Source organism: Thunnus albacares, chromosome 15 (assembly GCF_914725855.1).
Source record: "Thunnus albacares chromosome 15, fThuAlb1.1, whole genome shotgun sequence".
NCBI classification, from domain to species: domain Eukaryota; kingdom Metazoa; phylum Chordata; class Actinopteri; order Scombriformes; family Scombridae; genus Thunnus; species Thunnus albacares.
Window position 1 is genome coordinate 22,548,885 of NC_058120.1, and position 26,007 is coordinate 22,574,891.

The following is a 26,007-nucleotide window of genomic DNA, read 5'->3' on the forward strand; positions in this document are numbered from 1 at the left end:
ACCATCAAAGCTGATTAGATATCCATATAAAACGTAGCGAAATTTCCCTTAGAAGCTACAATATGCAAAATCAAGCTAGAACTAGCATGATACCACCTCCCTCTCCCTGCACACACCCAAAATATTGATTTCTCCCCGGGGACTGGGAGTAATAGAGCTCATAGATTGCAAGTACTGGGAGCTTGCTAGCCTGTGAGTAATCGATAACGACGTCTTCCAGCAGCTAATGCTACCTTGGAGCCACCACTTACTTTGGCCTTTCTCTGATTGGTTAGAAGGGCGAGGCTCGCCTAAAAACTTGAGAAGGGGAATATATCTGTACTGCTGCCAGGCTGTGCAAAGAGTCTGGAGTCACGGAAGCCTTTGATAACACCTCTCCATATTAATATATATTTTGGAGCATATTTCAACTAAAAAATATAGCAAAAAACGTACAAACTGTAGCTTAAAATCAGTACACCTAAAACTTCAACACTTTCCTGTATTTAATGACACAAATAAAGGATTATCTTGAAAGTGGGGACACAAGTGATGGACTTTTTTTGCATATATATGAGAAAATGACTCAAAGACTATAAAAAAGCCTCCATTACAAACTGGAGGTGTGGAGTTTTACTGGGTTGAGTGTAATGAAAGATGTAACTGTAAATGTAATTACCTGCTGCATACCTGATGTGTCTTAGCCTGCTGTTGCATATTAGATGGATATCAGGGCTTAAATTTAAATTTGTCTGTCTCAATTCATTTAAATGATATATTCCATGCTGTAATTGAATGTGCTTTGTCTGGGAATGTTGCTGTGTATGACTGTGGACTTTCTTGGCAGGTAACGAGGTGTTAATGTGAGATTTAATGCAGATCTCGTGAGTCTTTCTCAGTTCTCAGACTTCTCAGCTCCAATTCTTGTCTCCAGCGGACTTGCTGTTTAGACGCAGATAAATCTGATGTTACAGGCTAAAGGCCAAAACAACTTGTCACTACTGGTTAGAGGAAATGCTTTGATGCCACATCTGACTATGCTACCATTAGACCACGCATGACGATTACTCGAAGCGCTGTAGGGCATCATCATCGCCGTTCCCCTGGTTATGTAACCGCAGTATAAACATGCAAAGGTATGCTTCACCAGTCAGTATAGATTTTATGTTCTTACGATGCAGAGGGACTATTTTCCTCAAAGTACTCCCTGTTGGGAGGGAACAGTCTCACCAGTGCTCATAAAAAACAAATATCCATTCTCTAACATTTCATTTCTGCAGCAGAGAAGTAAACAAACTTGTTTTGATTACCATATGTTGGCTGTAGACCTGCGTCACACAGCCTTAAGCCTGTAAACTTAAACTGAAAGGGAAAACGTATTAACCATGACCTACAGCAGAGACTTAACCTCCACAGAAATATGCCAGTCTCGTTGCCCCGAGCCCTGACCCGGCTGTTATCTGGCTGTTTGTAGTGTGCTGCTGTTCTTCAAGAGCCTCAGATATGGGCTTTTATGGGCTGTACATGGAGCTTCTGTCAAAATACTAAACTTCAAACTGTCAGCCTCTAAATCAACTCTTGAGACACTCAGAGACCTGGGAGGACTTCACATGGCGGCAGACAAACTGTATCAACTCAGAGAGGATGTGCACAACGTTAAACTACTGGCTTAACACGGAAATTTTGCTGTTTTTTATTACACTAATTGGTTATGACTCATCAATATTTTGTGGGAAGAAAAACAGCAAACCAAGATTTTTATTTTTTTCACCAAGAGCTGCAACAGCTATTTTTAAATATGTCATCACCTTATAAGTTGATATGTTTATCTTGTTAGCAAACAGTTGCTTATTTCCTCATCCAGCAGTCACGGAGCAACATTATCATTCATTTGGAGTGACATTTCTGTCCACCTGGTCAATGTAAGTCTCTATTTTTACTCTGTTTTTGCTCTCTACCAATGCCTGAGGGAATTATCTGTCTCTTTAACTGCCAAATGTATCACTATGTTCACCAGCTAGTCACTAACTGTATCTGTTTGCCATTTGATGCTGAGCAGGTAGTGTACAGTGGCTTTTTAGAGCTCTGAAAACAGCTGCCTGCTCCAGCTGAAACTCGGTATAAAGCTCTGTAAAGCTGAAGGGGAGCTGTAGAGTTAATTAACCATAATTAACCATAATTTGCTGGTTTCAGCTTCTCAGATGTGATGATTTCATTTTTTTTTCCCATACATGATAGTAAACTGAATATATTTGGGGTTTGGACTGTGGGTTTAACAAAACAAGACAAATCAAGATTCCTTCTTTGACTCTGGAAAATTTTTCACAATTTTCTGACATTTTATGGACCACAACGATTAATCAAGAAAATCACCTGCAGATAAATCATAATTTAACCTAATTTAAACTTTATTTAACTAGGAAGTCTCCTGAAATACATTATTTCTTTTTACAAGGGTCACAAAGCTACATGTCAACACGCACATTATTGATTTCCAACAATCACATATAACAACAAATCAGGACCTGAGAGACACGAGATAGCCAAAAACTTGACTGTTAAAAACAATTACATTCCTCAAAAAGTGTTTCCAGACAAACTTTATCTCAAAACATGTTTCCAAGCTCAGGGTGCACAGAAGGAAAATGCAGTTTTACAAACTTTCTATCAGACTCCAGTGAGACTGGAGATTATCCTTTCAGATGATCTGGTCTGATAGCAGTTAGAAGCACAAAGGTAAGTAAGCAGGAAATTTACCAAAGATGGCTTTAAACATCCCAGCCTTCACTTTTTCCTTTTGTCCAGCTCCTGTGAAGAGATTAAAGATGTACAAAACTTTTTTTTTCCTACCACATGGACGTGTGAGAAAGGAATTCAGATGTCTAAACACACACCCACTCCTAAACTCACGGCCAAATGTTGCTCATTCTGCCGACCTATGATCGTGTTTAAACTGAGGGTGTGTTTAATGTGTTAGTTTAGGGACTTTTGGATAAACCAAGAGGACCAGATGTGTGTTTCGCATCAGGTGCCGCGCTCCACAACAAACCCTCAGATCCATGGAAACCGCTGCACCGCTCATTGAGTTTGGTTTAAAACTTTAGGATTCGAGTAAACATGGACCTCCTCCTGACGAGAGAATTTGTGTTTTAACACTGACGCAAACCAAAAGACACATAAATGAGAGCATCAACACCTTGGCACTTAGATAAACATTTAAATTTTGTGCTGAGTAGAGCCAGATGTGAAAGTCTTTCCTCTATTTTTCATAGCTGATGCTTTCTTGGTATGTTCTGTTCCCTTTTTTTTTATAGTATTTTGTACAACTGCTTTATGCAGTTATCATTTATTCATTTTCCATTTCAAAGTGGGCTATAACATGATTTATCAGAAGGTTTTATAAGGCCAGACGAAAACCCTTTTAGGAGCTGCAATTTAGCGGAGTTTCCTACTTATGTGAGTCAAAAATCTGTGAGTCAATTACATTTATTATTTCTTTTAATGGACTTCAGTGTGTTTTTTCTGGGATCTTTCTCTGCTTCAGCCCTGGTTCTGGACTGGCTGGCACATTGCATGCCTAGCCAGTATATTTTCCTGTGTTTATACTGCAGGGAGCATGTGCTGCTATTTTAGTATCCTGCATACAGTGAGAGAAGGACCTTTGCATCCAGGCGAAGACGAGGGCAGGGTTTTCTCTCTTGCGTAACCACGACGGTTTTCTGAAAATATACCTGCTGTAGACTGAAGGGGAGACACAACAACAAACCTTTGTTTTTCTTGTTTCATTTCGGTTTGAGCCACCATGTAATTATCTTGCCTGAGAGGAAGTGACACACTCAAAGATGTAAATACGGGTGGGCAGAGAGCAGCGCTTGTGGAAGAAAGAAAATCATTTTGGTGGACTGTAATCATAGAGAAGAAACAATTAGTCACTAAACAGTCAGACTTTGTGTCTTTGTGCCATACAATTGAACCAGAGCTGGAACTGAAGAAAGAGGTGTCACAGCTGCAAGCAGCAATATGATGACCAGGCTTCAGTCTGGGACAAACGGACATTGTCATGAACATTTCTAGGTCTATATTTTGATTCTGGGGCTCTGGAATATCCTTTCATGATTTACAGTTTTAAAAAACTGCTTATTTATCTTATACTGGGCCTTTATGCAGCCCCTCAGATGAACCTCTGTCTGAAACAGGCAGTTTTAGGTCCTGTGTCTTTAAGACCCGCCTCCTGATGAGCTCACTCTGTTCTGATTGGCCAGCTTCAGGAAGCTTGCAACGGCTCCGGAGGCAACATAAACAAACAAACTATAGTCGTCAGATTTCACTTCTTTTTCTCCTTCTTTACTCGAAATGGAAACCTCTCAAATACATCCATACATATTCAAGCCCAAATCCAATCTGAGAAATGTGAGTGAACAATGTGAACAACCTTAGCAACAACCCTAGCAACAACCTTAGCAACAAAGGCTACGAAACTGACGGCCATCTGTGGGCGAACAATCTGATGTCATCACAAGAAGGAAGTAGAGGTAACTTTGGACTTCAGAGCAGGCTGAAGTCCTGACTTTTGACTTTGACCATGTTTAACATAGATATCATAACGGTATACAAATAACAGAAAATCCCCAAAAGTGTAATATGTTGCCTTTTAATATGAAAATGTCATCCTCACATGACAAGTTTTTCAATAAAACAGGAATTCAGTCTGCATCAGTTTGGAGACTGAACCATCGTGCAAAGTTTGACATATTTTCAATGGGAAGACACATTTCATTGAATCATATTTTCTTAATCAGTCAAAAAACAGTAAAAAAAAATCAAAATCAAAAAAGATAATTTATCATAAAATCAGGTTTGAAAAATGGTTGAAAAAATAATGCTTGTGTCTGATACAGTAAATACTTTTACTTTTGCTGTCTGAACATTTTCTCCTACATTTGATCATTGATTTATATCATAAAAGCTGCCAAAAAAAAATTCAAACTTTTTGTAAAAGATGTTTAATTTCAATATAAATTTACCACAAGTCATCTATATACTATACATTCACATAAATTAAGTAAAATATTACCATAGATATGAGGAGAAATGTTTACTATAGCATTTAAATTTTTGTGTGTGTACTTGTATTACTCATGTTGTGGGGACATAAATCTGTTTACTCAGTAACATTATGGGAACTCGCTTCCTTATGGGAGTCCCCGTAACATAAATCATTAAACTTTAGGCTGAAGAAGGAAGCTAAGGTTAATGTTATCTTAAGGTTACTTATTAGTGGTTATGGTTAGGCTAAGTCTCCGGGAAATGAATGTAAATCTATGTAATGTCCCCAAAAGTGACCTAAGTAAACTCAATTTCCAAAATAAGAAGTACTTGAGCAGGTCAAACAATAGTGTACAAGATGTGATTTTAAAGAAACAAACTACATATAAAAACTAAAGGAGCTTTAATTAGATAATTAGATACAATCAGAATGATGGATTTCATCATTTAGTTACAGTGTATTAAAAATTCTCCTCAGTTGATTCTATGTTTTGGGGAAACTTTCAAAGCTGCTGTACATACTTCTAATGATTTAGATTGTTTCCATGGTGTCAAGATCAAGAGAACCGTCCCCATATTTGAGGATATTTTTTGTAAACGAGAGATCAGTTTTAAAAAGAAGAAAGGCCGACAGAAAAGGAAGACAAAGCAACAACAATACCAGCCCCTTTGTCCCGGTCTCCTGATTATCTTCCACTGCATGTGAGATTGATGAATAAATCATCATTACAAGCCCAAACAGAGGAATCTTAATCTCTTCATCTTCTCATATTTTAATGGGCTAACCACACGGAGGACACCGAGGGGACACAGCAGCGAGGAGAACAAGTGTTGCCTTGTCGAACGCTTGCACTCGCACCTCGCTGGCGTCCAGTAGCTCAGCGAGAGAGGCAAGATCGTATAACACTGCCTTGTTTTTCTCATGGATTTTTGTGGTTTGAGCAAAAAAAAAAAAAAAAAAAAAAAAAACCCTCCTGGACAACAGCCCGGGGATTTCAATTCAAAAAAGGATCTCAATCCAAAAATGCTTCCAACTTGTCGTGCACAGGCCTACTGAAGAGGCTCGATTCTCATATTTTTTAAAAAAACGTCAGGAGGTTGAGCAGGAAAAGGCACTTTGCCAATAAAGTTGATATAATTAATCATTTGTTGGATTTCTTTCTTGCTGTTGCCAAAATGGAAATTATATTGATTTATAGCGAGAATTAGATGAACTTTGAGCATGGAGCAGTGTGTGGGAAACCAGACCCTGCAAGTTTCTGTTTGTGTTTGTGGTCGGCTGCTCACCACTGAGGTGGAAAAAGTGACTCAGGTTGAAGCCGGGGACTTCCTCTCACCGTGACAGCAGATAAAGAGACACATCCATGGCAGACAGGGTTCTCGGACCACCTCGGAACTTACACCTGATATTCTCACCTAGACTCTCTGACACACACACTGCTGTAGTGAGGTTGTCTTTCATATCGGTGTGAAATATCTTCATCTCATGAGCCTCGAATAAATCTGACAAACAGACTGACATTTGCACACACACTCTCTCTCTCTCTCTCTCTTGGGCATCTTTATATCTTACACTTATTTTACCTCCTCAGAGGTTCATAAAGAGACACTCAGAAACATAAAACTGTAACAGCTCAGCTTTGACACCCATCACCATGTCAACACAGTAGATTTAACTCTTTAACAGACTTTTTGTTTCATATAAGAATTCCACATTATTTGACAGCATCATATATATTATATAGTATCCTCTTGAAGCCCGAGCTGAGTGGATATTCAAACCCAAGACTTCATGTTTTAATGGTTGCGCTAATCCATCGACAGCAGTTCATCTACAGTTCATAATTTTATTCTTATTTTCTCAAAAAAGATTCAGCCTGACAAATGTGGAAACTTTGAATCTCCACTAGAATTTAAAGTAAAGTTTTGTGGGTTTGAAGAATGTTTGGCTTCACAGCATGAGTTTGTAACCAACCAGCGAGCTGCTGATAATTAAATATCCCCTCCAGACATGTTTAAAGACATAAAAACACTCTGCTTTGAATAATTATTTGTGTCTGATATAGTTTTTTCCCCTTAAAACTTTTTAATTACAATAAGTAAAACACATTTTTGAGTGGAGGGGGACTTTAAAGGGAAAAGATAAAAACAGTTGCTCTAAAGGCCTCCTCCACTCAAAAAATGTGTTTTTCCTCTTATTACTTCATCTGGATGTTTTTTTACCTTCATTGTGCAGAATGTTTCATGTGCAGTTCAACACTAGAAGCTGTTTTCTTAATCTGAATTTAAGATGTGTACCTATGAGCAGGAATTGTGATGTCACAAGAAAGTTTGGAAGCCAATTGTGGTCCAATATTCAATTTACACAAGTGTGATCCGGAAACTTGAAGCACAAACACTGAGAATGGACAAAAGTAATTGAATATTTATAGATTTTCAATGAGGGAGAAGGAGGAGATGCATTTGAAGGATTTTTAATGAAGTAATTGAACTTTTTTTGTGGTAAAAATGGTTTACTGTAGCTTGGATTGTACTTCATATGTATGTCACTTTGGACAAAAGCTGAATGAATAAATGTAAATGAAAAACCATATCAGACACAGATTATTTTTCAAAGTGTTCAGAATGTTTTTATATATCTTGAAAGATGTCTGGAGGGGATCTTTAAGGGGATCTTCTATTTTGAATAATAATTTGTGTCTGCTATGTTTTTTCCACCAAAAAAAAGGTCAATTATCTTGTTAAAATCCTTAAAGTGACATCTACTCCAGACTCTATGAATAAGCAAATATTTTTCATTACAGAAGTTAAACTGCGGGACACAAGATGTCTCCTTCTTCACTGTAAAGTCTATTCTCAGTGTTTGTGCTCTGGAGGCTTCAAGTTTCCACATCACACTTGTATAAATTGAATATTGGACCACAGTTCACTTCCAAACTAGTTGTGATGTCACGAATCATGCTCGTAGGCTTGCCCCCCCCAAAAAAATCAGATTTCCCATGAGCTCAGAGAAACTTTCCACATTCATCAGACGAATGTGAAAACAGCCTTCTGGTGTCAAACTCTGCACATACATCATTCTGCACAGTGAAGCTCAAACATCCAACTGAAGGAACAAGAAGAAAAGCATATTTTTGAATAGAGGGGGGCTTTAAAGAACAACACGCATTTGGACTGCATGCTCTGCAGAATCAACGCCATCAATCATGCCTCCTCTGATCAAAACCAACAAGCCAGTTTCCATTTTTGAGAGTCAGAACAACAGCACATGATTGATGTGGACACAGACAGGGAGGTGAGTGCAGGTAAATAATGAGATCCAGGACTCGCGCCAGTTGGCTTGAGGCGGATCTGCAGCAGCAAAAAAAATAAATAAAAAAAATGTATATAAACAGCTGAGTTTGTGGTGCAGGCGAAACAAGAATAAAATACTTATTATGATGAAAAATGTTTTCTACAAATGTGGTGACAGTTTATTTGTGTTATTTTACAGCTCTTAAAGAGAACTTTTTACTGGCAAAGTAAAAACAGGGACAATAGAAAAGCATATGGACCAGAGCTAAATGATCAAGAACAGAAACCACTAAACCAGCAGTGGGTGCCATCTGCGTTCATTTTACAAAGCAGAGCAGTGAAACAAAAGCCTTGCCCGTCCAGCGCAGAGGAATCTGTGTATGTCCCGATAAATCAAAGCCAGTGCAGGCAGCGTTTTATCAAGCATCTGCTGAGTGTTTTTGCATGTGCACACTCCACGACCTCACTGCACTGAAGCATCCCTGCAGCAGGACAGTACAGCAGGGGGAATCCCTCCGACCACCCCCCCACCACCACCACTACCACCACTACCACCACCACCACCATCACCACCCGGAGAGATTAACCTCTGCTAAACAGAGCGTGTGCAGAAGGCTACTCATGCTGCAATGACAGCACTGATTAGAGATCTGCTCTTCATCCCAGGGGGAGCAGCACCACTCCTGAGGGTGGAGGGAAATGTGAGCTGTAGCTTCACATTTGCTACTATACGTTTCCTGTCTCCTGTTCCCCAAAGTGTGGCGTAAAATGTCGCATTACACCAGTAGACCCCGTGGTGGGTGTCGTGTCAGAGGTGAGCTGAAAAAGCAACATGTGATTCATCAAAACAGCCGCTACTGTCTGATGTTTGTCACTATGAGCTAAACAACAAAACAAGTGTAAGAGTGACATCTACTGGAAAAAGCTCATCATTTATTTATTTAGTTCTAAATCTGAATCATCTTGTTTGAACGATGGTGTTCAAGATGCTTTGATGCAATGAGATATGTGAGATAATTGTATCCAATTCTGTATCTTCTCTTTGTTTATTGTATATTAGTTTTGTTTGTTTTAGGTGGGTGAACATGTTTGTGATCTGACTGAAAAGAAGTAAAAATCTTAAATTATTAAAAACAATGTGATTTATTTGGTTAGACTTTATGGTTTTATAATTTCCTGATAACTTTCTAAAAATCTAGGAAATGTCTGAAGTTTGGCACCAATTTTAGAGAAAATAGAGATATTATTAAGAGTTATCTGAGTTTAGTTTAGAGTTGCAACTGTTAGTCGATTAATTCAAACAGCAACTATTTTGGTGATAGAATAATCATTTTAGACACTTTTTTAAGCAAAAATGCCCCAAATGATCTGATTTCAGCTTCTCAAACTGTATTTTATTTTATTTAACCTTTATTTAAACAGGCAAGTCATTAAGAACAAATTCTTATTAACAATGGCAGCCTGGCAATCTGAAGATCTGATGCTTTTCTTTGTCATTTTTTTAATTAAAAAAAAAAAATCTTTATTTAATTAGGCAGCCTCATTGAGATTAAGATCTCTTTACCAAGAGAGACCTGAGAACAAGAAACATTCATAAGAAAAAAAACAGTTACAAGAATCATAAAATGTCCAAGAATAATTTAAGACTCAAGTTTGTGCAGAGTACCTGAAACCACTTCTGCCAACATTAGTGTGAACATGAGGAATATCTGTCATTAAGTAGTTAATGGATCATGTAGTTAATAGATTTAAATGAGAGAAGAGATGTGAGGTAGTTTGTTTTATAGATGAATAACATGATGATTATTTATTATTGACTGACCAAGAGTGGCTTTCACAGCGAAACACAGTTTGCTTTTCAGTGCAGAGGACTAAGACACACATGGTGCTGAGTTTTTACAGTGATTGGAAATTTAAAAAATAAATGAATTTGAGAATTTATATTAATCAGTGAATACATACACAGTCTGTCCTAATTCATCTGTTTGAAAGAATGCCAGATGTCTTATCAAAGAGCATGACAAGATATGTGATATCAGTACAAACAATTGTAAACAATAAGTAAAAAATCCAAGACGTTTTGAGTCCTGAGTGTATTAAATATATTTTTTCCTGTGGATGATTAGCAGTACAGTTGTACAGTGCACACATGAAACATGTACAGTAGCTCGTACTGGTCCCGTAAATTGAATTCTTCATCATAAATCATTGTGGTATTGTTTTGTTGGATTTGTATTCACCGGTGATGATGTACACAACATGATCAAATTCTGTCAGTAAAAAATGCAACAATTCATGAAATAAAGTTAATTTTACTTGTGTATTGTGCCCCTTTCTGCCATTGTTAAAAGTCTATTAAAATGCTAAATGTCTGGGAGTTATAAATACCCGCTAACTTTAAGAAATAATGTGTTAAATGATATTTTCCCCCCTTAAAATAAAATAAAGGATGTGTATTATTATGAATTATGGGTGGTAAATAAATGCAACACATTTGCAGTAAGTACACAAATTATTTATTGTAATTTGGAATTAGCTCAGTATCACATTAAGGCATTTTGAAACTGTCTTGTAAAGGAAATGTAGGTTATCAATGTTCATTCTGATGTTTCAGATTGTGGCTACACTTTCAATATGAAACCATATCTATATCCATATCAATTTTCAGTACAGTCACAGTGAGGTTGTTCACCTGCTTTCAGCATTGCTTGTATCACATTTCATCACATTGTCTAGGTGTTATCAAATTGGTTGTATATAAATACAACTCAATGAAAATGACCAGAAGTAAGGTAAGGTATTTTAAATGTATTACAATAAATGATAAGATGCTAAGAGTTTGAATTTGAACAATGTGTTAGTTACAGAGGCTGTCCAGTGTGACCCAGAGAGTCTGGTGTTGAGTAAAGAGGGAGACAGTTACTCTGATCTCATTTCACTGCAAAGATGCAACCAGCTGAGTGTCTCAGTGCAGGTCAGTGAGGTTAGGACTGACAGGGACATTTAACCTTGTTTCAGTGTAAGAGAAAAAACATCCAAATTGTATGATAGTATCACTTACTGTATGTATGATGTATATATATATATATATATATATACATTGAATTGTTTCAACACTTCACTGAGTCTTAAAGTTGTGCACCAGCAAAGGTTTAATAAGGGAACTGTAATACGACTGCTAAAACTGTTCAAGAAAGATTATTTTCACCATTACACATATTTGTTAGTTGTGTTGTCTGTACTTCAGCACATTGGCTTTGAAATGAAACCATGACTACGAGGTTAATCTTTCCTCTTTACCTCTATGGTGTTTACATCCACAGATGAACAGTGCAGTTGCTCCACTGTTCACCCAATATGGATGTAAACACAAAAAATAAACTACCAAGTCAGCACTTTCATTCATTCAAAACAGCTTAAATGTGTCACTGTCTGAATGATGGACTTTACTCTGCTCTCTACTTACCATCTGCTAGTTTCCTCCGGCTGTTTCCAGGTTATCCTGGTGCAGTCACTGGTGGAGGTCCCACACCTGTCAAATAGGACACATGGCATTTATTATATTATTAGCATTTCATTACTTTGTAGTCTGCATGCACAAACACATTGCTGGTAATTTAAACATTTGAAAGCTTCATAAATCAAAAATGCATGTCAAAACACCCCTAATCCCTACATATATGACTGAGGAGGGTCCAGTTAATTCACTTCTCTCATATATGTGGACATTTTACACAGCAAATAATCCCAAATGATGTGCAAAAGCTGATAATAATAAAGGAGTAACGTTAGTTAGTTTGTTAGCTACAACAGGTAGCTAGTTTACCTACAGATCAATTAGCATTGCTAGCGTTGGTTATCCTCTGAAGCTAACAGTTAGCTACGGTGGTGGGCAGGTAAATAATTTAAATTGTGCATTATGCACACAACAAGACAAGCAGACCACAAAAATGAAGTTAGACTCACCTGTACGTAACGTCGACGTCAGCAGCAGCTCAGTGCGTCTCCGTAACACACGCTGCGTTTACTTTGAAAATCCCTGGGTTGGTTCCGCCGCCTAACATAGTTTTATCTCCAAGATGTGTAAAAGAAGTTATGAATTATGTTCATTATTTAGTCTATTTGTTTATTTATTTATTGTAGCCTCTCCTTAAATGGAGCTGCGGCCAACACGCTTCAAAACGCGCAAATTTTACTTTGAAGGCAAGCTGTCTCTGTTTCCGGCTCCCGACTTCCTGTTTTAATTTTCTTAGTACAAGTTGGATAATGGAACAAGCGGACACTTTAGCGCGCTGAATCGTATCGCACCTCTCAAGACAATAAAGTATGGCAATACCCCCAAAATTGGGGTTGTTATTATTTCATTATACTTCATGCACGGACCGACTTCCCCTCTAAACCTGTCATGTTTTTTGGGTTTTTTTTTGTTTGTTTACCTCTTTCGGGCCCAAATAGGTAAAAAAATCTACGTTGCAGAGCTAATAAATGACACCAGCTAAAAGAGCAGGTTGGATTTAAAAGTTCCTCATACCAAAAACATTGTCTCCAAAATATTAGTGATTGTTTTAAGTAATGTGCCTGTATGATTTTGTGATGTGAATGAACCGTCTTGTTGTGATCCTTTGTCTGCCTCTTTTGCAAAATACTAATGAGATTTCCTAAACAAAGCTTAATAATAAAAAAAATCTAATAATTTACAAGGCTATAGGAAATAAATACACATTTGTGAAGCAGAACGTTATTTTTTTCTTCTTTCCTCTCCCATTAATCATCTTAAAACCGCCTAGATTTGTCTTGTGGCCATTTGGTGGGGGCACTATCCCCATGCTGGGAACCACTGGACTAAACTGGCTCCACCTCCATCAGCTACAGCAGTAAAACGCTGCTCACACATTGACGGATCAGCATTGACAATATGATACTGTAATATATAATAACAGCACATTTTATCACAGAACAAGCACTTTTGATACTTTAAGCACATTTTCCTGATAAATAATTACCTTTACCTTGTAACTGAGTACAAATTCACATTATTGGTATTTTAACTTGAGTAAAAATCTGAGTACTTCTACCATCACTGCTTTGTGCTCACCTTTACAGTAGTTTGGCAAGTGTTTTTACAGATATAAGACTTCACACTTGTATTTTAAGATGTCCGACTGTGAGCGGCTGCTCTATTTCCTCTGTGCATCACTGATGAGATATAAATAGCTGAGTTTCATTTTTGTGTCATTGAAAGCAACACAAATAGTTGAAAGTTTGTCAGAGTAAAGTTTATTGAAAGAGAAGTTCAAACAATAAGGAGCACAGCCGGCTCAGAGTAAAGTGTGAATGCTGCAAGCCTCAAATAGTGGTCGGGTTAAAAAAAAAAAAAAAAAAAAAATATCACAACTTGTTTCAACCATCACCGAAAGGAGTTATTATGCTTTTTTCTTTTTTTGGAATAAAAAGCAGCATAAAATTCAAAGTCTATGCAAGTCATCAAACCAACAGAGTGAAATGTGTATTAAAAATACTGGATGCACGTACACACACACACACAAACACACACACACACACACGCGCGCACGGCTCCTTTTTGTTCTCACAAGACTGAAATGGAAACAGGCTGTGCTTCAGAGCGACATTAATGTTCTAAATAGATGCATAGAAGTGCATTTTGTTGAAATTATTTCAATGAGAAACCAATGTACACAAAATGACACTTGTTTAGATAGATCAACCTCATAAGTTCATATTAATTTTACATTTTCAGACTAAAAAAAAAAAAAAGTCGAATTCAAAGTGTTTAAAAAAAAAAAAAAGATTACAGTCGGCTGATTCTTGCCTCCCTTTGTTGAGCAGACCGCTTTGTTCAGGTCCTCTTACTGTTCCACAAAGCAGAGCAGCTTTCGGACGGATATGCCACATCTCTCTCTGTATCAAACAGTTCATGGAAGAGTCCCAAATTGTTCCTCCTTTTAATTATATCACGGCATGCATATACTGCACTGTAGACCCACCGACAGGTCGACAACACATCTGGGTTCTTTAAAGTAAACATCCTTTTAATAATTAGTGAATCACAAGTAAACATTAGAGACTAAAAAAAAACATCCCCTTGTTTGATTGTATGATACATTACGGGGGACATCTACTGAACAACACTCACCGGGACTTTAATTTGTGAGTGAATATAGTTCCTCTTTTTTAAAATCTGCATCTATCTAGCGTGTTCTAGTGTTCTGCAGCTTAACGTTTTGGTTTGACGGCTGAGTGAAGCGCAATTGTCATAAAAAGGGTTCCTGCCCCAAACGACATTAATTTTTACGTACCTGTGCCGAGAGCATGCGACACTTTACACACACTGGGCTGAGATTTAAACGTCTGGGTCCCTTGTTAATGTTTTGGGCCACTCCTTTGCACTTTTATCTCCATTATAAACTGAATGTGGAATGGTGTGTCGTTATTTTTGGGGGGTTGAACTGTCAGGATTTGTAAAAATATATGCGACATAAAATAAACAGTATGGATACATTAGCTGAGTAGTAAAATTTAACATAAACTTTAAACAGAAGAATGGTATAATAATAATAATAATTCAGATTAACATAAAATAACACACATTAAAAAACAAAACACAAACAAATAATGATGCATAGCATAAACAACATTGCAAAAAATCCAGCTCTACTGCACTTCATACCCAAACCTCAGCCAGGCGATTTGTTTCCAGAAGTGAAAACAGGTGTCGGGAGTGTTTTGCTTTTTCCAGGTGGAGCCTGCCGCTCGGGCGAGAAAGTCTAAAGCGCTCCCGATGAAAACGAGGGAGGGAGGGGAAGGAGAAGAAAAGAAGCGAGGTGTTTGTGGAGGCCTGGAGGAGGAGGGAGGAGAAAAAGGAGGAGGAGGAGGAGGAGGAGGAGGGAGGGTTTGGGGCATTAAGGGCTCCCTGCTGTAAACACTGCTGCTCGAGACCAAAGCTCCTCCGACTCCATGGCGCTCTTCTCAGGAGGAGTAGGGGGGGGGCTCATGTGACGCTCTGTGCCGACGCTCTAGGTGTCCTCCTCCTCCTCCTCGCGGTTGGCCACCACCCTCTTCCTCAAAGCTTCGTCTGGGAAAACCTGTCCCTTCGGTTCCGGGCGCCCCTCGGGGGACCCTCTCCTCCTCCTCCAGACGTCATCCTGGTCCTCTTCTTCCTCTTCTTCGTCGTCGTCTTCCTCGCCGTCGGCCTCGTGCTCGTCCTCCTGTCTCTGGATTAACCTCGCTTGCTCGATCGATTGTTTCTCTGCAGAGTCGCAAACGGACAAGAATCAGTGATACGAACAAAACTTGCAACTGGCAAATTTGTGACGAATATCTACGTTCTGCTCGTTAATTAATGTATATATTTATAAACGTGTTATAAAATAATCTGAACATGACGTTTCATCTCATGAAACTCACTCTGGTAGTAATCAGGAGAAGAAAACCTCCGTGAAGGGAAGACAAAGTCAGCGATGAACACCAGTAACTGCAAAGACAAAAACTCACAGACTATTATTAGTGTTTATGCTTGATGAACGCTGTGAGAACATTCAATATGGTTTCATCACTATTTAATAGTGTTGGCGGCGTTTTTACTCACCAGTCCCAGTGCAAGACCAGAAAACAGAGTGGCCAGGCCGAAGATAACATACGATCCCCAAACAGGAATCCCAAGTTTCTCTGTCATGTAGTTATGACAACGCTGGAGGAAGCAAAATGTACGTGATCAACAAATAAGATAAACAAATAAAAACAACAAATAAGCACTAATGTAGTATAACAGCAGCAAACTCTATCAAATTTACAATACAAATGTTCTCTCTAAAACACCTTTCTTTCCATGTCTTTGTTCGTCTGTCATCAACAATCATCCCCTCGAGGGAAGCAACAACTATTCCTATGACCTTCTCCTCGGGTGCCACATTTCAGACCAAATCAGTCCTCCTGTTCATTTGAATGGGGGTAGTGCGTTTAGACAGCGAGGGCTTTGGAAGGCAAGAAAGTTGATCCAGAGTCAACTTTTTTGGAGAAATGCAATCCAACGTCACGCTGTGATGGCCAATCACAGCCAGTGATCGGACTGATCAGAGCTAAACTCTGCCATGAGGGAGTATAAAGACGTTACCAGGAAGAGGGAAGGACATTTCTCTTTGTTTGATAACATTAAAAGTAAAGTCAGACTTCGCTGTCTGCTTCCCGACTCATTTAAAAAAAAAAAAAAAGACGAGAGAAAAAGAAAGAGAGTGAATGAAGAGACGGAACAGCAGTAGCGAGAAAGCTGGTAAATCAGATCAATAAAATGTTATTTTCTGATTGTTTCACAGCGGTTATGTTCTAGAGCACAAATAAACACGCCTACACCTCCGCACAACCCTGCGGCGGTGTGTCTCGCAACGATTTGGTCTGAATACAGCCTTAAGCCACATTTTGAATTTTAAATGATGTCTCTACAGTTTACAGCCTTCTGCAGAGCTGTTCAACTGAATACCAGCAGATTATTGCACATGTGATCGGTTAAAATAACGCCATAGTTGTTTTCTTTATTGTTTTAATTTAAGACAATTAAAAGAATTCATACATTCAGTCATTATTGTATCAAATAACTATAAGAACAGTAAACCAACAGTGCTCTTATATTTTAAAGCTCTTCACTGCTTCTTCCTTAGAAATACAATTTTTTCAGCTTTATCTAAACAGTCATTACAATATTATTAAATAATAAGTCTGCTGATATTCTGTGTTGTTCTTACTGAAAAAAAAAATTCCCATAAAAAGACCAAAACCAACAATAAATTGATCCCTGTGTAAGTAAGTATGTGTAGCCGAAGCCTGATGCAGCTCATTTATGTGTCATAGAGCTCCATTGTTGTTAAAAACACATCAAACACTGTTTTACTGGCTGACATTCCTTCATTACCATGAACACAGGGGTCTGTAGTTCATTACCATGAACGCCAGGCCAAACCATTCAACCTAGTGGGAAACACTGCTCACTAAAACAACAAATGTTCTGTTTGAGTAATATTTGCTAAAAAGCTGCAGCGCGCAGCTGTTTCAGGAAATTACTTCATATCTTTCAAAAGAATCTATAGGTGTGAGGTGTTTTTAAACATTTACGTCTTCAGTACAATCCAGCGAGCTCAGGGCTGGGTGTCACAGACGGCGTAGGGACCAGAAAGTATTAAGTGAGACTAACACATTGCTGGTTTTGGTATTTTCATGAGATTTATTGACAGTCAGAAAAATATGGAACGATGCCAGCTTTATCCTTTAATAATGGAAACGACACGTCATCCACGTAAGAGAGGAGGTGTTTTGATATTCTGGTGTTTTTGCCCTCAAAAAAAAATAATCAAAAGTAGAAATCTGAGACACTAGAGAGGATTATTTAACTCAACAGCTGTAGGTGTTCCCTGCTGTCCTACAATATATATTGTTTGCACTATATGGAGGTACGGTTATACTTTTCTCTATGTTTACAGTGTCAGCCCTTTATCCTGGCTTTTTAAATACCCACATTGTATTTTTCCACATAAAAGTTGTTTTCATTTCCACATGTAGTTTCACATTACGCACCAGTGACGCACACATTCCTTATATTAAATGGCTTATATCAAATAAATACCTTTCTATATATAAAAACCTACATGTCAACAGTCAGCAACTATAAATGGGAAAAATCCTCACTTACCCGGATAAACATGGAGAGCTTGAACAAAGCAGACATTGAATTCATTCTGCCGAAAAGAAGAAAAGGAAAAAATGCCAGCATGTAATTCAATAAGGATTTGTCAAACTGTAACATCACTACAAAGCTTAAACTTACAAATTTAACAAGTAGGGGGAAGGGAGGGGGGTGGGGTGGGGGTGGGGGGGTTGGCAGTGTGACTTTAAACTAACAGAAAGACGCTAAGAATAGAGCTAACAGGGCAGGCATGTGATGTTCTTTTCTGTTATTTCAAAGCAAAGAGGGAAAAACAGTAATGCTGTATCACCGGACGAACACAAAAATGAGAAAATGTAGTTTTCAAGGCTGAAAGCTGAAAAGGGTAAAAAGACCTTCGGGCTGGGCGATATTGGTCGAGACAAATTTCACAATAACCACATTATATTGAAGTATAATATATCATACAGCTGGTAGGAAAATGGAAAATCAGTTTTATGTAACTCCATCATCACACTATATCTTCATCATCATCGTCATCGTCATAATTGTATAAAACTGTCGACTCACAGAAACGAAGATGGCCCAAACCAAGAGGAAACTGGCTCCACTGCTTTCCATTTCTGCCCATCAATAAAGCTGAGGAAATCGTCTTTGGTGCGAGCGCCCTGGTACTTTCGGAAGACGCCATCCTTACAACTGAAACACACACACACACACACACACACACACACACACACACACACACACACACACACAGATATTCAGTTATGTTTCCCTCGGGACTGACACACACTTAAAATATGTAGATGTGTTCAGCAGAAGTGACGACTCATGTTAAATGTTTGGCTACAGGATAAGAAGGCAAAATGAGCAACATGGCAGTTGTATAACTGCCGAAAATATTCATACAAATACATTTTCTGTATTAAGTTTCAAAGTATTATGTGAACAATTTAAATTAGGTGAAAACTATGTAGCTTACACAGTATGTAGCCACAATCCCCCAGACTGCAAATATGCAGGTTTTGACTTGAAATTGCATTTTTACAGCAAAACGTCAAACTGACAATGAAAAACCAAAAGCAAACTTTGCCCTGACAAGGTTTGTTTAAATAGCAGCTGGTGGTATATTTACTCAGTGTTCTGTTACACCAGATTAACCCTCAACTTTCTGTTACTGATGATTGTTGCTGTTAGATTAATTGAGACCGTTTCTGGTTTACAGTCAGGGCTGAAACAGTGTAATTAACAGTTAACTGATAAATAAGCAGCAAATTAATCAACACATATTTTTGAGCATCAATTAACCGTTTAAGTCATTTATCAAACAAAAATGGAAATATTTCAAAAGTGAGGATTTGCTGCTTTCTTCGTATTTTATAAATGTAATCACTAATTAAAACTTTAAAGTTGCTTTGAGTTTTGACCATAGTTTGGAAGAAAAAAACCTTGTGATTGGCATTTTTTTTTAATCATCTCTTGACATTTTAGAGATTACAGTTAATCAGATTAAATAGATCATAATGAAAAGTAATCATTAGTTTGCAGTCAAACAGTTAAACATTTTCCCCAAATAAAGAATATTTCAGGAAGTCACACCACATATATAACAAATGATAAAGTATTGGTGATATATAAGAAAATCACGCAACATACAGGTAAACTAAGAATAACATTAAATTAAACCATTAGATTATCTTCTTTTAAGAGCAGATTTACAGACACCACAAGAAGTCACTTAAGAGAGGAAGCAGTAAAAAAAACCCACAAAATAACCAAGAACTTACTGGTAAATAGTAGGAAGTGAGGTGATGATGAATCGCCCACTCAGACCTTACACAGGGAGGAGACGAGAGCGGTTAGTGTACAGGAAGCAACGTTTGGCTCATGACTTAACTGAGAAGAATTTCAGACTCAGCAGATGGGTGAAAATAATGTCTGACCTATAGCTACATTTTATGAATCAAACAACTAATCAATTAATCAAGGAAAAAATCTCAATGCCTCATAATGCACTTATAATGTGAATGATGGAAAATGTATTGCAAAAATGTATTTAAAAGTTTATCTGAAGCTAATATGAAGCTTCAGCCGCCCAAATTAGTCAAATCATATCTCATTGTGATTCATACTGTCTGTCCTGCACCGTGTACATATATATAGTTTATCTTTTTTTTACTGTCGACTGTTAATACACACATTTTATTTACACTCAAATTAATATTTACATTGGTATTTATACTTCTATTTATATTTTGCTTTTTTGCACACACACATAGCTTTTTCATTTCTTTAAGGCTGCGACATTAAATATATCATCAGGAATAAACAGCATAACCACCTCTACTACACAGAATCTTTGTAAATTAATGTCCCTCCCTTTTTTTTTTTTACTCTGAAGGACTTATGTCTCAGCAGGATTTGGAAAAAACTTGTCCAGGCATTTATCTTCACTCGAATCGACTACTGTAATGGCGTCTTTACAGGTCTCTCTTTAAAAAAACAAAAGAAAATAGAACAAAATCAATCAGACAGCTGCAGCTGATTCAGAGTGGTCTTAGTGAGGATTAAAAACCTCTCTAGTCATGGTGAGGCAGCTTTCAGTTTCTATGCTCCACATATTTAAAACAAACTCCCAGAAAATTAGAGGTCTGTTGCAACTCAGTTCTTTTGTATCGACAAGCTTTCTTCTAATTTCTGCTTTATTTCTTGTGAAATTCTGTATTTTACCTCCACAAGCCTCTAAAAGTTATTCAAATAAAACAAAGTCCTCTTTCTAATGCTGTAAGGTTAGTCGATTGACAGAAGATTAATTGGCAACTATCACTTAGTCATTTTTTAAGCAAAAATGTAAAAAAAACAAGCTGGTTTCCGCTTCGTAAATGTGATGATTCATTGCTTTTCTTTGTGAGACATGATGATAAACTGAATATCTTTGGGTTTTGAGCTGCACTTCAGACAAACTAAACATTTGAAGATGTAACCTCGGACTGTGGGGAACATTAACAGATATTTTTCACTATTTTCTGACGTTTTATGGACAAAATGAGTCAAGACAATAATCAGTAACCTAACTGGTAGACAATGCAATATGTGAGGAGGGGTCCCAGGTAGACTTTGCTTTATGTTAAGGGGGTAAGGTTGGGAACCACTGCTTTCAGAGCTTTGGTTTGTCATTAAATAAAGAAGTCAAAGTGTAAACAGGCAGCTGGGAGAGGTCATTCAAGGCCTACCAGGTTGTTCTGTCACGTCCACCTTGGCTATATTGACCCCCATGTCCTCCCCCCAGTCTGCAAACTCCTTCCACACCGGCTGCAGCTGCTGGCAGGCTGGACACCACGGTGCGTAGCTGAGAGACAACGAGTTTCACAAGAGAAAATGCACAATCACTTACAGATAAACACAGCTGAAATAGACCGATGACCTGATTAGCTGCCTGTGTACTAGCAAGCTGGCTATTGTAAGCTAGTCAGCACTTAATACAGGTAGACAAGATCGGATTAGACACAGCATTGTGGGGAAACACGCCCTAATTAAACGACCTCGTGTTTATTTTAAGTTAACTGACATTCTAGTTAGCCCTTTAGCTGTCAGTTAGCACTGGACGTTAGCAGGACACTCACAACTCAATCATCCACTCTCCGGTCAGGATCTCCTCCCAGTTGCCGTCGGTCACTTCTTTAAGGCTGCCTTGTTTAGCCGAAACTGGCAGCGACGTTAAATATATCGCCAGGAATAAACAGCATATCCATGAGCGGTGTTTTGTTGGCTTTGTTAAAGAAAACATTGTTGTTTCTGAGCTGCAGCTGCTCGCCAGCAAACACGCCATGTATGCTCTGTGTGAGGCAGCTCAGCACGCTTACTTCCGGTTTGCGCCCTAAACGTCCGAGTCACGTGGTTTTGAGTTTGACTGACAGGATGTGAAACTAAAAAAGACGAAGAGGATGTGAGACTCTGCATTAAAGGTGTAATATGTAGAATTTAGTGGCATCTAGAAGAATGGACTTGGCAGAAATTGAAGTTAATGTTCATAAGTATGTTTTAATTAGTGTTTAATCACCTGAAAATAAAATAAAAAGATACTTTCAGTTGCATTCACGTGCTCAGTGGATGGTCCAATTTCCCAAGTTGTGAAGTCATTCTTTCGACTTCGGTGTGCTCATGAGTTTTTAAGTCGTAATGTGGAAACAACACAGACACTACAAAGAAGATGATGTGTTGTATTTTGTCCCAGACTTGTTGCTGCACCAGTGCATTCCCTAAAACCACTGAAATATTGCTTTGCCTGACTTGTTATCAGGGTTGATGCCAATAAATAACTCTTCTAGCTAATCTAGGTCACTCTATGTGGACAGCAACTAACGGTGACAACCTTATACCATGTTGCAAATTATGTGTGAGCAAAAAATTGATATGCAACAAGTGAATTTGTATGAAGTTTCTTGCCATCAAACATTTATTTTTGTGTGCCATGTTTCTGCATATATGACGGCAAGTCATGTTCTAAATTTTCGCCGAATGTCTGTTGTTCTGACTTAAAGTGGCGTTCATGTGAATTTTTCCAGTCAGAAACTACATAGGAAGTGGGTCCTCTTTCACGGAGCCCGTCATCTTGCACCGCCATGTTTCTACAGTAGCCCAGCACGAACAGACAAAACACTGGCTCAAGAGAGGGCCTTTTGCGATTTTTCGTGAGTTTCAAGGTAACCAGTTATCAGTTTGTTGCAATCTGCAACCTCACCACTAGATGCCACTAAATCCTACACACTGGTCCTTTAAAATAAATAAATAATTATTTTCAAAGTACAGATAAAATGAGCTTTTATATGGTAGTTTTCGTGGATTTACACAAGTACAGTGGTAGAAGAAGTCTTCAGATCCTTTGCTTAAGTAAAAGTACCAATACAGTAATGTAAAAATATCAGTGGTGGAAAGTAACTTAGTATATTTACTCAAGTACTGTACTTCAGTACAATTTTGGTGTACTTGTACTTTAGGAAAAGAGATGACTGGTTGCTCTATATAATCAAACGTAGATCATAAAAATGTTGAGTGTTCTTGGAAAATGGGGAAAAACAACAAATATAAGAAAATGTAACATCGAGGAAGGAAGTATTAAAAAGCCTTTATTGTAGTGGCTAAATTATTAAAAAACCAACATGTTTAGACCACTGTAGGTCTTCATCAGGGTTTTAAAACAGACAGGTGTGGCATAATAATAATAATGTATCACTCACAGGGGCCATTTTTCTGTAAAACAAGTACTATTACTTTTGATACTTTAAGGATACTGTATATATATGTTTTGTTTAAGCATATCTTATATAAATTATGACACCAACTAAAGGCAGAGAAGAATCTTGTACTTTATTTATTTCATTCTCTGTTATTGTAAACGTTTATCACCAGCAGGTGGTGCTGTTGTGTTGGTAATAGCTCATAGAAAGCAGACATTACTGTTGTGTGTGAGAGAAAATGTGGGCAAATAAATATATTATATATTGAATAGAATGAGGTATATAACCATCACATGTGCTGTAGCAAATGTGTCTGTGTACATGTGAGAGACAAGAGTGTGGCTGCAATTAAATGTTAAAAAATAATGAAAATCCATTTCATGTTCTGAGAGCTCAAAGTCAAGTCTTCAAATATGTTGTTTTCTCCAATCAACAGTTTTAAACCTGAAGATATTCTGTTTATATTTTTTGAGAGTCACAGAGAAAACCAGCAGATCTTCACATCTGAGAAGCTGGAACCAGAGAATATTTGCAATTTTTGCTTCATTAAACAACTGCAGTGATTAATTGATCAACAAGATTGTTGCCAATTAATTTTCTGTCAATCAACTATCAATTAATCAACTAATCTTTGTTTAAATAGGTCTATTGAAGAATATGTAGGCCAATTAGTTTTGCCAATTGTATGCCACACATGAACTGTGTATTTAAACTGGAGTAGAATTAAATTAAATTAAGTATATATTAAGTAAATAAGTACATTTGAGCATTAATTAATCTGCAAGACAAGCTTTGTGGGGCAGATTAATAAATTAATGATCTTAACGAGTTCTGACAGCATGTAAGAACTGAGTCAAGTTAACAGCTTGTTCTTGGCTCAGTATCTTCAAAGCTTCAACGCTCCAAGGTTTTGCATTTTGTATCCGTCACATGCAAAAACTGTGAGCAGAGTAAAATCCATTTGATTTGACCTGGAGGTTAACTGCAATCCTATTAGACTCAGCTTTTTAAGTAATGTTAGGCTACCTCTCAATGTTTTCCCGCAGCATTTTAATTTGTCTTTAACTGTGAAGACAAGATCCTAACTGCCAGATGTATCCTGCAGTCTCAATCCATCCATTTCCTGTCACATTTCTGGCTTGCAGGTTAAGTAGACATCCCTCTATTTCAGCCATGTCCTCCAGCAGATGTTCCCAGATTAGATGGCATATTATTCCTTCAGCAGGTTCTGGGTCTTATCTGGGGTCTATTCCCAGTGTGATGCACTCAGGATGCCTCTCCGTGGATGCCTCTGCAGGGAGGCGATCCTGACATTCAAGCATCCTGATTAGATGCTGGATACATTTGTGCTCCTTTGCGTTAAAAGGAGAAGTGGTTGTACTCGGTGCTATCTTCTCCAGATATATGAGCTCCTTAAAGGACAGCTTCAGATTTTCTCTATTTGATCTTAATACAGAAGTCTGAGTTTTTACACTGGAGTCATGCTATGCAGGGGTCGCTTCATGGCTAGTGTGAAGGAATAATTACAGCTGTCGGTAACTCTTAAATATATATATGTGAGTATTGTATTATGATAGATTAGAAATATCCAAATCTATCCTTTCGCACAGTGGTTCCCAACCTTTTTGGTTTATGAACCCTTAAAACAAAGCAGTTTGGTACAAATGATAAAAAAAATGGAAATAGTGTTGTTTTAGCTAGAAATTCATTATATTTGGGTTCACATGCGGTTATTAATTTGCAAAACATCTTAATAACTTAAGATTCTTAAGAGAAACTTACCTTTCAATGTGTAGTTTTGTGTGTCAAACTACATATTAACATATAAGGTTATTTCTTAAAAATTTTATAATGACTCCATTTCCCATCTACTACCACATTGCATAACCCTTTCAAACAAATGTCTTGAACAGTAACATAGCAGCCACTTTTAGGAAATTATTGAGAAAATTTCCTGGAAATTAGTAGGAAAGTACGGGACTCATAGAATAAAGTGTTACTGTTGGATATGTTTATCTGTTGTGACCAGATTTTTTCCCATTGTTTTATTAGAATAAGTTTTTGAGTCACAAAAAAGTAAAATTATTCAGTAATTTAAAGCAAAGATTAGAAGAAAAAAAAAGAAAGCATAACCTCGTGTAGGATAAATACGTTTTTTTTCCACTTCTGTTTATCATGTCAGGACCCATCAAATTGATCTTGCGACCCCTTGTGATGGTCTTGACCTGCAGAATGGGAACCACTTTGCTCTACTGTCCCTAAACGTATCTCAACCACTTAATCTACAAAGTCTTTCTTTTGGTCACTATCCAAAACTCTGCCTGGAACATAAATTGATTGGTAATCTGAATAAATTTTATTCTGCTAAAATCTGAAAACATGTTTTGCACCTACAAAAGGTGCCCTTCACTCTAAAATCTTGACCTACAAACTACTTTTTGTGCTCACACAGTTTTGTCATTTTAAAACTTCCATATTTTTGAATGCCTGCCAGTGTGTGTGTGTGTGTATGTGTGTGTGTGTAAGAGACTGAGTCAATCAGCCTGCCTGTGTGTTTCTCTGCATGAGAGCATTTCACTCTGAGTGAATCTGCAGAATGAGAGCAGTTATTATTGCTGGGAACCTGCAGGCAGATTGCAATGGCAGCCAGTTATCAGTGCACCTCATACTCTAAAAATACCCTCCAGATGACATCCTTTTGTGCCCCTACCATCGCCCCCTTTCTCCAGCCATCAGCTCTGCTCCACTTATGGCGCAAAATGAATCTCCTTCCTCCCC

The 26,007-nt window shown here is 37.8% G+C and overlaps 1 protein-coding gene and 2 long non-coding RNA genes across 4 annotated transcripts in view; 1 reads left to right on the top strand and 2 right to left on the bottom strand.

The window, feature by feature from the left end:
• LOC122997964 overlaps positions 1-12,362 on the bottom strand; it is a 44,338-nt gene extending 31,976 nt beyond the window's left edge. For both annotated transcript variants that reach the window (XR_006407288.1, XR_006407289.1), the window contains exons 1-2: positions 12,286-12,362; positions 11,786-11,851 (exon numbers count right to left, since the gene is read on the bottom strand). This is a non-coding gene — a long non-coding RNA (uncharacterized LOC122997964). The remainder of the gene's footprint in view (positions 1-11,785; positions 11,852-12,285) is intronic.
• On the top strand, positions 2,001-12,395 carry LOC122997963. Its single transcript, XR_006407287.1, has 3 exons — positions 2,001-2,015; positions 10,395-10,396; positions 12,308-12,395. It is a non-coding gene; the product is annotated as an uncharacterized LOC122997963 (long non-coding RNA).
• A 1,178-nt stretch (positions 12,396-13,573) lies between these two features.
• Positions 13,574-21,876, bottom strand: tmx1 (thioredoxin-related transmembrane protein 1). Its single transcript, XM_044374354.1, has 8 exons — positions 21,616-21,876; positions 21,226-21,341; positions 19,780-19,825; positions 18,560-18,688; positions 18,017-18,062; positions 15,926-16,027; positions 15,745-15,811; positions 13,574-15,586 (listed from the first exon to the last, which is right to left on the bottom strand). The coding sequence occupies exons 1-8, from the start codon at positions 21,819-21,821 to the stop codon at positions 15,354-15,356; spliced, it is 945 nt and encodes a 314-aa protein (XP_044230289.1). The 5' UTR covers positions 21,822-21,876; the 3' UTR covers positions 13,574-15,353.
• Positions 21,877-26,007: the final 4,131 nt, after the last annotated feature.

Bases quoted from the DNA above. Each gene is read 5' to 3' on its own strand.
- tmx1 (XM_044374354.1), bottom strand. From the start codon at position 21,821: ATGGCGTGTTTGCTGGCGAGCAGCTGCAGCTCAGAAACAACAATGTTT. The intron at 18,689-19,779 runs GTAAGTTCTTGG...TGTGTGTTTCAG, and splicing joins TCACTTCCTACTATTTACCA to TTGTAAGGATGGCGTCTTCC. The intron at 16,028-18,016 runs GTAAGTGAGGAT...TGCTTCCTCCAG, and splicing joins AGCTCTCCATGTTTATCCGG to CGTTGTCATAACTACATGAC.